This window comes from Maniola jurtina, chromosome 4 (assembly GCF_905333055.1).
Source record: "Maniola jurtina chromosome 4, ilManJurt1.1, whole genome shotgun sequence".
NCBI classification, from domain to species: domain Eukaryota; kingdom Metazoa; phylum Arthropoda; class Insecta; order Lepidoptera; family Nymphalidae; genus Maniola; species Maniola jurtina.
In genome coordinates, this window is record NC_060032.1 from 9,795,310 (window position 1) to 9,809,984 (window position 14,675).

General features: G+C 34.8%; 1 protein-coding gene across 1 annotated transcript in view; it reads left to right on the forward strand.

The window, feature by feature from the left end:
* Positions 1-14,675, forward strand: part of LOC123864579 — an 82,586-nt gene that overhangs the window by 29,245 nt on the left and 38,666 nt on the right. The window contains exons 3-4 of the mRNA XM_045905141.1: positions 8,480-8,563; positions 10,339-10,471. Coding sequence (XP_045761097.1) covers positions 8,494-8,563; positions 10,339-10,471 — 203 coding nt within the window. The 5' untranslated portion in view covers positions 8,480-8,493. The remainder of the gene's footprint in view (positions 1-8,479; positions 8,564-10,338; positions 10,472-14,675) is intronic.

Here is a 14,675-nt window from a genome sequence, read left to right on the forward strand (position 1 = left end):
TAAGACCTCTTGCCACGTGTTAGTTGTCAGAGAAGGCGAAGCATTCCAGCCGGGTCCCAAGATAAACACGCAACTCGCAAGTTATTTGCATAAAACCAATAAGTCGTCCAAAGCTATAGAATGTAAAGTGTCTATGTGGAGAATCCTACGGGCCTACCACTGTTTTATTATGGCACATATTTATGCAACTCGAATAAATATAGCGTGCGAGGTTTTATTTTTGTCAATATTACAAGACAGTGTTTTGTATGTTAATTTTTATGTGCCATTCTGTATTGCTGCACGAGAGTTCTTTAGGGATAACTGCAGGAAATATTATAAATATCCAAGATATTAAAATGAGACCACTTGACTCACCAGTCTGACTAATAAACAAAGCCTACGCAGTAGGTATGTTATTCATAAAGCGAGCGTAGGTTTTTTGTAAATAGAAAAGCAACAATTATAATTGTACTTATATGATATCTATTCAAGTATTCAATATTAAATTATAATAATTCAAATTAATAACTCAAGCTTTTCCGCTATTGTATATGTACAGACACGAGCTATTAGCTAAATCCAGTTACGCGTACCCAGTGTTCACGCTATTATCGTCTCATTATAATGATGATGTTTAAGTAATAAAAGTAGAACATGGCCTCGAGGAAGCGTTTAAAACGCTACGATTCTTACAGGACATTGCGTGATGGGTGCTAAAATTCACACGTACTAGGTAGTTGGTAGTTTTTATATCGGTTTTTAGGTTAGTAGTAACGGTAAAAAGGCACCCTGAGATCTAAATTGCCGTAGGTTTGGAGCTCATCGTTCTCTTATCGTCTTACTTCACCAAAATCTCGGTGTATGCCAACCACACACTCCCATTTTTGTCGTGTCGTGTCTTCTTTGGAAAGTAGGGATCTTAGGATCATTCGAAATAGCTCTACGATAGTAGATAAGAAAAGTAAAACTGGGAGTAAAATAAAATGAAAACATACAAAAGGAAATTCGCCACAGGACGTTGAATGAAAGACAATAAAAACTTCACACGTTCAAAAGAAACGTCCTAGTGAGATAATTACATTGAGTAAGACCATGGAGCAGCAAACCTCATGACATATTAGGCGTCAAAAATACGTTACAAAGATTGAAGCAAGGAAAATTATTACTCCCTACATCAATAATGTTAAAGTCAAAATCAAAAATAAAAAAATACCAAAAATAAAAAGTCAAACTCAAAAAAGATACACTTTTTCAATGTTAATATATAATTGATGCTGCATGAATTCTAACGATAACCTAAACATTCAAATCTGTTCAGACATTTCGAAGTTAAACTCAGATACATGCACGCTGAATTCAGTACATTCCGTAATTATACAGTAACTAATTACCGTACGAGTTATGACATACAATTAAGATACTAATATGATTATTATCAGACAGTAAAAGCAGGCCTAACACCAATTTATTTAATGACCAGGTGATGCCCGCGACTTCGTTTGCGTGGATTTAGATTTTTTGTAATCCCGTGAGAACTTTGATTTACCGGGATAAAAAGTTACGTGTTAATCCAAGGTATAATCTATCTCCATTTCAAATTTCACCCAAATCCGTCCAGTAGTTTTTGTGTGAAAGAGTAAAAATATACACACATTCACACAAACTTTCAGCTTTATAATATTAGTGTGATGTGAAGTGTGAAGTGTGATAAAAGTACCGGTGAACTTATACACTAGTACAAACATTGCTGCTCTAGTAAAACAACAACTCTCTGGATAATTGGGTCAGACGGGCAACCTGTCTCACGCATTGTCTCGTGTGCGGGGTACCGTTACCGGCCATTCGGCTCTTGTGATTGTTATACGGATTACCGTGACCTGTTATCTCTATCGGTGTTTGTATCTACGGACTGCGCATTTGAATCTATTCTATTACTTGATTGACTATCAGAATTTGTTTTGTTAGACGCTTCATTCTAACTTTAGAAGTTAGTGACCCCATTCGTCACTATCTTCTAGCATTTACTCATGCACAACAAATAAATTACCTTATTCATGTTTTTTATACTTTCCTTACACAATTATTTGCGATGTAAATTGTATCAGAGTAAGAAAATCTTTTTTAAGTCGGTTACAAAACTAATCAAATATGAAATATCTAGTCTTCCATATCATTCGTTTAATACTGTTAGAAAGAGTGTGATTTCGCAACTTATGGTACGTCGATAATGGTACCTATATAATATGTATGGTCACTTTTCCTACAACACAAATCACAGTGTAGGAAACCATCCAAAACAATTATTAACATTTAAGCAACTTCAGTTAACTGTATTTGCACGATGTTTTCTTCGCTGTATCTCCTCCAAATCCATGTCAATTTCATGATAATACCTTATACGAAGAGTTATCTGATTGCGCTTTGACCTCGGCGCACATCAAAGGCCCCGTATTAGCTTATCGTCCATGTGTGGACTTGACAATGACCAGTGACCTCTTTGTATTTATACACGAATTCTCAATATCCATTGACCGCATTACAATATTCATTAAAACTGTGTACATTTTTACCTTTTGTACAACCTACTAGAGGATTCATAGTTTCTTTTGTGTAGGTACGAATTCTCGTCAATGAAAGAGACTTCAGATTTAACTATCTTAAGGCTTTACTAAAGATCTCTTTGTACATTTATTTAAAACTCCTAACATAAATAATACGTAACCAGGTATAACAACAATTTTTTTTCAATATTTCATATGTGACAATAAAGATCTAAGTAACAAAATGAAGACATTATTTTTGGACAACCTAATCGGTTGGGTTAGAGTTTAGATAATTCAATTTAGAATCTCAATTTAGATAATATTGTAAAACTTCAGATAGACAAAGGTTACAATAATTGTATTTTAAGAAGTGAAGACTATTCGTACGGTTGTGTGTATGCCTCATCATTTGACATCTTCGAAAGTGCTTCAAAAAATGGCGCTCCGTTACCAGGGTTGGTAACTTAACTTGACGACATAGATATTAAAATTGAAATTACAAACTCAGATGCGCGAAGATATCTACTCAGGTCTTCATGATATGTAACATAAATTACACGTTATAGATCGGATACACAAAATGAAGGCTTATAATCGTAGACAAACAAAATCATTAAGTCGGGATAGATAATCCAAATTAATTGTACGGCCGTGACCGCTACCGTTCGTTGTGCCACTGACCGTTTACCACACGTCATTGTTCAGTGGCGGAGGCTGACTGTCACGGTCGGTAATTGGGGAGCGATTTGTCTATGGGGTCACTTGATTTTGTATCTGATAATAGAAACGTTTCTGTAATGTCTGTTATATAAAGGTCATCATGTCGAGTCATGATTATATTGGAATGCAAAATAATTATACCCCCCGTATAGGAGGCAGATGAACCACTATGCTGTCAGCACTCTTGTTTGGAATTTAATTCACTTAATTTGACGTCATTGATACAAAAATTAAATAATGAATGGACACAACACAAAATACCTATGCAAAATACCGTAGTTTTCTGAAATTGTTTCCTTATTCATCCATAGAAAGTTCAATTTTCTGTGAAGGAGAAACTAAACTATAATCAGCAATTTTATCATACGAACAAAAAGGAAGTGATATCTAGGTTTGCGAATAAGCACATATTGAATCGCCGAGCCGCTAATATTGTGTAGATTGGATGGGAATAAATGCCCATTGTACATAAGGAATACAAAGATGTCTAATTGTGGATAATCTTGCTCAGTCTTTCCCATTTGGTTCTGCCGCTATTCAAATACGAATCCACCCAATAATCAAAACCGTTTTTTTAAACTTTTCGCACAATGCAATTTTTTTTATAATTTCTCATCACCTAATAGCTGGTTTGCGCATTTATTTTTTGTTTACCAGGCGTAAGCTATCTTCTAGTTTAACCTAAATATTTCTTCAACTAACTGATATAATCTACTAGAAGATAAGGTTAAGGTCTTGTCTTGTAAAGCACGCGTTGATATATGTTCAATGTGTATAAGTCTCATCACTGCCTTTTTTGAGCTTATTACTGTCATATTCTTTTAAGATGCAATGCGGTATTAACACTGTGATATGGATCGGACTACTTGGAAGAAATATGTAGTTGCTATTCATCCCGCGATAGAGTAGTTACCCGTTATTGGCAGTGTTTTTCTTTTACAAAAAGAGTCTTCTTTATGTTAAAAAGGAAATCATCAGTTGCGATAGAAATGTTTTCCAAATAACTCCCAAGTCCCATGCTGAGTTCACCGTTAAATTGGGCAATTTGAAAGCGCATCTGCACGGTGGTTGCATATACGTTACGGTGCTTGTACTTACGAGGAACGTCGTGACATAACTGTTACAGTAATGTCACAGCACATACTCCCATTCTAGTTGAGACCGCGTCGGTGATCAAGGTCGGTTTTTGCTGATACATTACTGCAGATAAGTACGTTATTTTGAATTATAAGAAATTTGTTGTATTGTGTAACATAATCTTCATTACATCAGCTTGCCTTTGTGCTATACTTAGGTAGGAATATGTAAACAAACTTGCGAGTTTCCATGCTAAATTGCAAAGAGTTAAAAATTATGACTGGTGAAGAAAGAAAAATTTTTCTCAGATTCAAGCAGTTATAAGGTCTATAAAAGTCAACAAAATTGAGTCATTTGATAGCGTAAACTAATAGACCTAAAAACGAGAGTTCGTGAGTAAGTTATAATATTTATCGTATCGTATTAGTCGTAGCTCTTTTGTTTGAATATGGCTTTCAGTAAAGTTAATACAGCGGACTGTTTTCTATACTAATATTATAAAGAGGAAACCTTTGTATTTTTGTATGTTTGTATTGAATAGGCTCAAAAACTACTGGACCGATTTCAAAATTTCTTTTACCATTACTTAGAGGGATTCTTCCGAATCCGTATAGGCTATATTTTATCCCGGAACACCCGTGCGAAGCCGGGGCGGGTCGCTAGTCGCAAATAAACCGTGTTTATGACGCGTATTATGAATGTGAATAATTCGGCAGTTTGCAGATTTACCTATAACTTTACCAAGCTGGTATAACGAGTCCTCTATCCTCAATTTCACGCAATTTCTTAGTCTCAAGACTGGTTCACTATGTTTTCGTTGTCTATAACTGTGACTATCATTATGTGACTTATGCGAGACACGTCACACTTGATAATTGCGTTTCCACATTACGGACTCGACACGCCCTGTTTCGTTCTGAACTTAACGGTTTTGAGTCTGCTATAATAATCATTAATTTCATAATGTGCATTGCTCTTTTCTGCTTACATTTTTAACCCCCGATCCAAAAAGAGGGGTGTTATAAGTTTCACGTGTGTATCTGTCTGTGGCATCGTAGCTCCTTAACGAATGAACCGATTTTAATTTAGTTTTTTTTCGTTTGAAAGATGGCTTGATCGAGAGTGTTCTTAGCTATAATCGAAGATAATCGGTTCAGTCGTTTGAAAGTTTTCTAGTTTTCTTATAGAGGTTTTTGTGTCGGGGGTTTTTAAATTTTGAGTTATTAATCGAAATACTTCAAACATAATACAAGATTATTAGAAATTTTGAGACTTCATATAAGTGCTGAATGACTGAATTGACTAAAACCTCAACCCATCCACAGAAAAGTTAAATATGCACCTTCTTTTACTAATTTGGTACCTACCTAGGTTATATTATTATTCTGTCGGCAAGACATGCGTACAAGGTCAAGTAGAAGGTTATGGTTAATCTAGTGCATTTAGCACTGACCAAATTAATAAACTTTACGTTCCAATTCATCTTTTGCAGCAATGCTGAAAATAAAATTCTTTGGAAAGTTATCACTAGATCGTAACCAAAAACGTGTGACCCATAACAACAAGTATCGAGAGTGTAAGAATAAAAAGAATAAACTTACCTATTTATATGACAATGATGCCACTTACAATTAAATCGTTTTACTTTCTTGTATTAGATACATATCTTCGTTTGAACGTTTTAAACAATGGGAGTATAAAAGTTTCAAGCTAGGACGATTTGGATCAAAGGTTCCAATGAAAGGATATCTCGGCTAAGATTTTGAGCTCTGATGTAGCAAGAATAACTGTTTTCACACCTTTCTCCTAATCATTCTCAAGCTTTTTTTACATTTATGTACTCCCCAGTTTATCAATATTTCTTATGTCTAATGGCAATGAATCTTTTTAGAACTAAGTACAAGTATTTTTGTGTTGTAGAACATTTGACAACATTAACACAGAAAAATGGATGTAGAGTTTATCTGTTCAATGGTTATTCAACCTACATATTATAATGTGGTCATAGGCAAGTGTGACTTAAATTGGATTTACCACTGTCTCTATTAGGCCATACCACAATGGAAGTACTTACCTACATATATGAAATAAACTGCGGTCATAGCAAGTTACTCTCACGCCTAATCGTTTTTGTCTACCTTTACTATAATGTAAGTGTAAATAGCACGTGAGTTTTAGAACGTGCAAATGACTCAAAATTGTCATTACCGCGAAACCGTTGAATTGTATGCGGTTTGTTAGAGTCAAGTTTACTGCATTTTCCGTCTTCCGGCAAACATGAACGTAGTTAGCTGTATATTATATTATTATCATAGTTATAATAATATAGCTAGTTTATCTCAGCTTTAATGGGATCAAACGGGTTAATAGATATAGTACTAATTTACTTTTTCTACTTACCTACTTCGTATGAGTTTGGAATTTTTAATAGTTTAAAAGTGGGGCATTTGCAGTGGTATTGCATTATGATAGGGTTAGGATTGCTCAAAACTTATATACTAGTACATATAATTCAAAAATATAAATTTAGCTTATATAATTGGTGTTATAAATAATCCTTTATTTGAATTTATAAGGTAGGTGCTTAAATAGAAGTTCGAAACCAAAAATTTAATACTTCATAATATCCAACTATTTTAAAAAGTTCGTACCTATAGGTGCGAACTTTTTCAAGTTGGTAGATTTACACACAATTACTCGTGGTAATTATCTATAATAGTTTAAGATATGTTTGAAATATACTGTTAAATACAATTTTTAGCGCGAACATAAGTGCATCGTCATAAAAAATAAATTTTCAGAATAGATTTTAGTCTAGACTTAGTAAACAATTACGTTTCGAAAAATAGAATTCAGTAATAAAAACTTATTAACGCATTGATTAACTTAAAACTTCGCCGACCATGAGTCTACTAATTTGACTGTTATTGAATGTGTATGAAGTAGACCGTTACAAAAGCAATCGAAAGCTGCGATTCATTAAACATGCATAGTTAACAATGATTTCAGATATTCTCAGTGTAAAGAACACCGCTTTACTTTCACGTTTATACCGATGGTCTTCGTCCGCCAAATAAAAAGCCTAGTGAAAGCGATATTGCAATGCAAAAAATAATGAAAAATTGTGTCACCGCTTTCCTGATGGCTTGTATATCGTGACCTGCATCTAGGTACATCGCGATTTTCACCTTGAGTAATTTACTTAAATAAAGAAAAATAAACGCTACAATATTAATATAAACTTTCTAATTGACTATCAACAATCATAAATAGGTAAGTATTGCTGATAAGAAGGCGTTGAAACTTGCTTTATACTAATTTTATTATACCTACTTTAAAATATGTTAAGCAAGCAAAAAATATTCTAATTTTATCTATTTCATGTATGTTTACACGATCGCCAAATGATCAAGGCATTTCTTAATTACCATTTTTCCGCTTTACGAATATTGTTTACAAGCAGCGACCACGCATCTAAAGAAATAAGATGAACAAGTGTAAATTAAAAATTTATAACACCCCCGACAAGTGAAGGTTACAGTAACTAGAAAAAAGCTTATAACTTTCAAACGGCTGAACCGATTTTCTTGGATTATAGCTAAGAACACTCTTGATCAAGTCACCTTTCAAACAAAAAAAAAAACTAAATTAAAATCGGTTCATTCGTTTAGGCGCTACGATGCCACAGACAGATAAACAGATATACAGATACACAGATACACATGTCAAAATTATAACACCCCTCTTTTTGGGTCGGGGGTTAATAAATAAGAATAATGTGTATTGCGCCTATACATGGTTATAACCGACAGGTTTGATATAGGTATTGTACCGGTACAATGGCTTATTATGAACGTGTAGGTACATTACATTTATAAAAAGTTCAAAGTCAAGGCTCATATCGCTGACCGACTTTCGATTTTATTTATTGTCCACGGTACAATTGAGTTTTTTAAATTGATGTATTAATAAGTAGGCTTCGTGCATTGTATTCCGAATAAGTATAAACTATGAACTTTCGTTTATAAAACCGGATAAATCTTTTTGTTATAGAGATGACTTTAGTATTAGCAGTTAGCCCAGGGTCTACAATTCTTCAAACTTTAATTCGATTATATATATTTGACTAAGATTAACGTTGTTTTTATTTGTTTCAGGTTGAGGTGTCATTATGGGGGGCAAATATCTGGGCCTAGGACGGATAGCAGCCTTACTACTATTGCAGTCATCATTCGTGCTTAGTAAGTAGAACATACTTAATATTATTTTACTTGTGTTACGTTTCACCAACCGAATATTTTTTCTTTCAACTTTTTAAACTCGCTGCGATTTCTTAAGACTAGTAAAAAGTATCACATATAAATCCACTTGTAGAAGATATAAGTAGGTCCAATCTTTACTTTGCAAAACAAATGTTAAATAAATTCAACATTTTCTAAAGATTAGTGCAATATAATAATACAGTAAGAAAATTAAAGCAACGTACAACCTACAATCAATTTTTTTAGCTGACCGTTAAGTTAAAAAATGGTTTTTCTTGCATAAAGGCATACGCGATAAGTTATGTTGATGTAGGTACGGTGCAAAGGATGTTCTAATAAAGAAGACGTAACGCAAGTGAAAAATTCAGCACTGGGCAAAGTGAGACTAAGTTTCTCTAAGAAGTTTTCTGCAATTTGTTTACTTTTTAAGTCAGCTTAGCAAAAATCACTTTCTTCACTGCACTTCATGAATTGTATTTGCTAAACAAATATATAGACTGATTTAGTAATTAAACTATCATGAGTATTATCCATACTAATATCTGTCTACTATATACTGTCTGTCTGTCTGCTACCTTTTCACGGTCCAACAGTTTAACCGATTTTGATGAAAGGTACAGAGTTAGCTTACATCCCGGGGAAGGACATAGGCTACTTTTTATCCCGGAAAATCAAAGAGTTCCCGCAGGATTCTTAAAAGTCCAGCTGTTTAACCGATTTATGTGAAATTTGGTACAGAGGTATCTTGCATTCCGGAAATTGACAGTAGCAACCTTTTATCCCGGAAAATCAAAGAGTTCCTACAGGATTAAAAAAAAACTAAATCCACGCAGATGAAGTCGCGGGCATCATCTAGTCCATTATGAATCTCTAACGGCCGAACTCACGTGATTAGTCTGAGTATGACCGACTAGTTTCGATCCTAGGCACTTTTTTCTGCCCGCGACGCTGCGCGAAGGAAAAACTAGTCAGGCATACTCAGACTAATTACGTGAGTGAACTATATTTAAAAAACGAGAGCGCAACGACAGTCGATGTACTTTACCTACCTAACAACTTATGAAATAGAAAAGATGATTCGTACGCGTGAACTAAAATTTTCAAATCCCATGGGAACTCTTTATTTCTCACGATAAAATGTAGCCCATGTTACTTTCCAGTTAACTTTGTTCATTCACAAAATCAGATCGATCCGTTGCTCCGTTGCGGCGTGATTAAAGGACAAACCAACAAACAAACTTTCACATTTACCAAAAAAATAAGTTACTATGATGTATCGATTCGATATATTCGAATTACTTGTAAGTGTAAAAAAAAAATGCGATATGTTAACCTATTTTCAAACGAACAATAATAATTAGCTAAAAAGATCTAACAGGGAATCGAAACTGGCTCTCATGAAGGATGTTCGGAAACAATTTTATTATAGGAACATATTGTTCACACAACGAACAGCATTTGGCTCTACTATGTTAAAGAACATAAGTCTTTAAAAAAACCTGTAGAAACCTGTTGTTTCTATGGGTTAAAAAGTATCCTGTCTTTCACGAGAATTCCCGCTATAAGTTTGCAAATTTCGTCACGATCAGTGTAGCGGTTAAGTTGTGAAAGGGTAATAGAAATAACAGTCATATTCTTTGAATCTAACTTGATAGGATTTGAAGAAAACACTGTTATTTTTACAGTATAGGCTTCCAAAATATTAAGTAACGTGCTTAATGAGTTTATGAGCATTAACAATCGATTTGTTTCAGGTCGAATCGCATTTGAGAAGCTGACGGATGTCGATTTTTCGGGCACTGCGTACTACACCGTGCGAAACCTCTCGCTCTACGAGTGCCAGGGATGGTGCAGAGAGGAACCAGACTGCCAAGCCGCTTCTTTTAGGTATCTAAACTGTGTTTTATCGATCTATCATCAGCATTTGCAACGCCCAGTGCATGGCAAATGTGATGATACTTTGTAATTAATTTTGAGATCTTTGTGAACCTGCATTTACAGCAAATAAATGATTGATTAAATGATTGCATCATGATCCGTCACCGGCTCACTACTGATCACGGGTTACTTCTAAGGATGAGAAGGATTTGGCCATAGTCCAGCACGCTTCTGCGTGCGGATTGGCAAACTTCACACACCTTTATGGATTACTATCAGCCATGCAGGTTTCCTCACGATGTATTCTTTTACCGCTAAAGCAATTGATGTTTAATTGCTTAAAATGATAATACATATTATTACTTATACTAACTCTGAAAAGTTAGAGGTGCGTGACCGGGATTGAACCCTCGACCTCCCAAATATGAGGCAGATGTCTTAAGCACTAGGCTATCACTGATTTTTTAATGATTAATTGATTCAAATAAACAACAAATCTTTAAAAATTGATTAAAAATTTATAACTATACATTTCGATAGCGTAATTATTCGAATCGATAGTTTTTAATCGAATGTTGATGTTATTTCACTAACGCAGTTCACAGACATCGTTTAGTGAATGATTTATAACAAAAGTAGCAATGAAAGCAATCATAAAAGAAATCGTAATTATCAAAACTAACATGAAAGTTTGCAACGAGAATTTCTAATCAAAATGATGACTTGTCATTCTGTGAGTGATCACAAACAACCAGCAATGTATCGTAGATATCTCTGATCACGTCTAACCTAAATGTCTGAGATAAGATCCGATTGACGTGAGGATTCACTAATCGCTGGACATCAGGGAAATCAAATCTGATACGTAAGGTCGGGACTCGAGCATCGGAATGTGTGTCAGTCTGCCAATATCAAGACCTCCGCATCTCGGGCATTCCAATGACACGTCATCATCATCACGATTAACCCATCGTCAGCCCACTGCTGAGCACGGATCTCCCCTCGGCACGAGTACAGCTTAGGCCAGGTTTAGGCCTTAATATACCACGCTGACCAAGTGCGGATTGGCAGACCTCACACACCACATCTTTAAGACATTATGGAGAACTCTCAGGCATGCAGGTTTCCTCACAATGTTTTCCTTGAGTGCAAGTGATATTTAAGACGCACAAAACTCAAGTTAGAGGTGCGTACCCGAGATCGAACGTCTTAACCATTAGGCTATCACGGCATCGAAATGTGGGTCAGTCTGCCAATACCAAGACCTCCGCACTTCAGGCATTCCAATGACACGGTCTCTGCTTTATTACAATGTGTTTCTCGCAGCCACAAACCGTGTAAAAGCGGAAACCAACACTCGCTCCAAATTGGATAACAGTAAAAGTGATCGCATACGTCTTCAATAGATTATTGCCAGCCAGCCATTTCCAAGTGGATTTCATGACTATTGGCGGTTTGAACTCGATTCAATTAAATACTATTCAGTGATTTTCTAACGGCGAACGCCATCCCATCGCCCGCAATCGGATAGAGAAATTTTCACTGCACGGGTAAATTTAATGACCAGATATTAATTATTTCTCATTAGAGAAAATCGTGTCATGCCAAAGAAACTTTCATTAATCTATAGCCAAATATTTATCTAGGAAATATGGAGTCATTAATTCAGTAGATTGATTAATGATGAGATTAATAATAAATAATTTAAATATCTATGATGCATAAGAAAAATTTATAATTACATTTTAATGTTAATGAGATTTCAAGAGGCGGCATTAGATCGAATGTATTAATTTACATAACTTTTTAGAAAATTATGATATATTTTGCGATGTTTTTGGTAAATCTATGATTTTTCAGTTATTCGTTGAGCAAGTTCGTATTGTAGAAAACCGTTAAGGCTCTTTGGCGGTACTTTTATTAGTGAACACTAACAATGTTCGCGGTTTGATAATAGTGGATGCATGTCAATAATAGTATACCATAGACATGTTATGTTCATACTGTTGTGTTTATATTCATTAACAAGCGCATATAATATGACACCACTATGCATAGAGATAATTTTCGGGCATAATAATGTCACTGTCGCAATCAATCAGCAAAAGCTGCTCCAATCCGTGTCTTCTCATTATGCATAGGTAAGTACTAACTTGCCAGATCACTTACCAACAAAAAATCTAATTGTATTATACTGTAACCTAACAGTATATTGCCACATTCCTTTAAATCAGTCTGAACGGGATCGATATAAAATAAATTCGGTAGGTATTCAATTCAATTATCGAGATGGAACTTTCCCGCTTCTAATTTAGCATTGTACCAATACAAGGTATCTCGAATCAATCTGTCCAAAGAAAAAGCGATCTGACAATGGAATGGAACGATGCGATACCTATTAACAATTGCTAACTGTTCCCCGCAATGCCACTACGTTCCTTCAGAGATAACGACCTCCATCGGATGGCGGCGGCTTACTGGAATAACGCACCGTCCTCATCCCATACATTATGATAAACTGTAACAGTTTCTTTGCTTATGGGAAATACAACTGATTTTTTTGCCTAGTATTGTTATATTATATGAGTTTTTATGCTACATATAATTTTTATTGGACAGTGATGTTAAAGCTTTACCTTTTCTTTTCCTATTACTTTCCTTTTTTTTTAAATTAAGTATGTCTTTATACATGTTTCCGTCAAGAAAAAAGATCTTCTTGCAAAGAATTAAGGCGAAATATTCCAAAAATGTGCAGTCCTAAACTCGAAAGCTAAGACTCTGAGAGATAAAAAATATTGATTGGTATTTCGAGGATTGTGACCCGTTGTCTTCATCGTGATGACAGGACGATACCATCTCTATTTTTTAAAGATAGACGTAGGTCAATTACTGATATCAAGCAAGATCATTTATCAAAATTCTGTATCACGTTTAAATGGAGGTATGCTATAAATTAATTTTATACAAGAATAGATAACGATTAGAAAAAAAATAACAAATTATGCAAATTCAATTCACAGCTGTTTATCTTGGACAATATTTCCCGTTTCCTCTCAAATAATAATAATTAAGTAAACTGTTAAATAAATGTGAATATACTTCTTAAACGAAGACATGCTTTCGTTAAGTACTACTAGTTATCTTCAGTGATAAACCTGATAAGAATAAATGATGCAGTGACAAAAACTTCTAATTAGATATACGAAACAATATGTCCGTGTGAAATGATCCAGGAAAATGTAAATGTAATAATTTCTAAACATAATGATTATAGTAGGTATTTTACGCAAATAGATCCAGTCCTCAAGTCATTTAATGAGGTGATTATATGCAACAACGCTATTAATAAACGCCCGCATGGAATCTCTATGCACATATAATAAATTACACATAAAAATAATATTATTCATAGCATATTAAAAATAAGATTAATAGGGGTTTGATTAGTACCATGTTACGTTGTAGCAATTTAGCCGTGTTCCCATTATGCAAGTTTTTGGGTACAAGTTACTTGCATTAGAATCATATTTGCTAGAGTGTGCTTCTCTTAAGCAAGCTTTTACTTACCATTTGCAGCTTGCATACGAGAAGGTTGTTTGTACCAGAGCTTGTGAGTCAATTTGCTAGTTACTTGCAGAACATTAGCGAGTTTTGCTTACTAATTCAAAACTTACATTCAATGTTTCCACTACTTGCATGCAAGCCACTTGCATATTGGAATCGCAACTTTAATTATTATTAGTGTAGTCTGTAATTGATTCTTCCCGGTATTGGCCGAACCTTCTACACAGCCGCTTCACATAGGTACTATAGAAAGACAACGCCTAAAGGTGGAAACGGGTCCAGGAAAAAAGAGATGCGTGTTGGTTTTGCCAATAAGCTGTTAAATATTAGCGGTAGAAAATACAATATGGTTTTAAGTACATTTCCGTATTACACCACAGCTAAGTAGACTTCAAAAACAGTATGCATTCAAACTGCAGTAATTTATTAGAAAACACTGGTCATTAATTCATCGGCCGATCAAAACACATAGAAGTGTTTAGAGAACAAAATGAAATGCATCGATATGACCGCTACTTTACAATTTCAGCTATGATTGATGCGTCGTTTAGAACGCTCAGGCGCCGGTAATGATAGCTTGTGGTAGCCCGGTTCAAAATTAATGCTTGATGTATGTTGTTGAGCTTCTCATGGGGTATATTTGCTATGT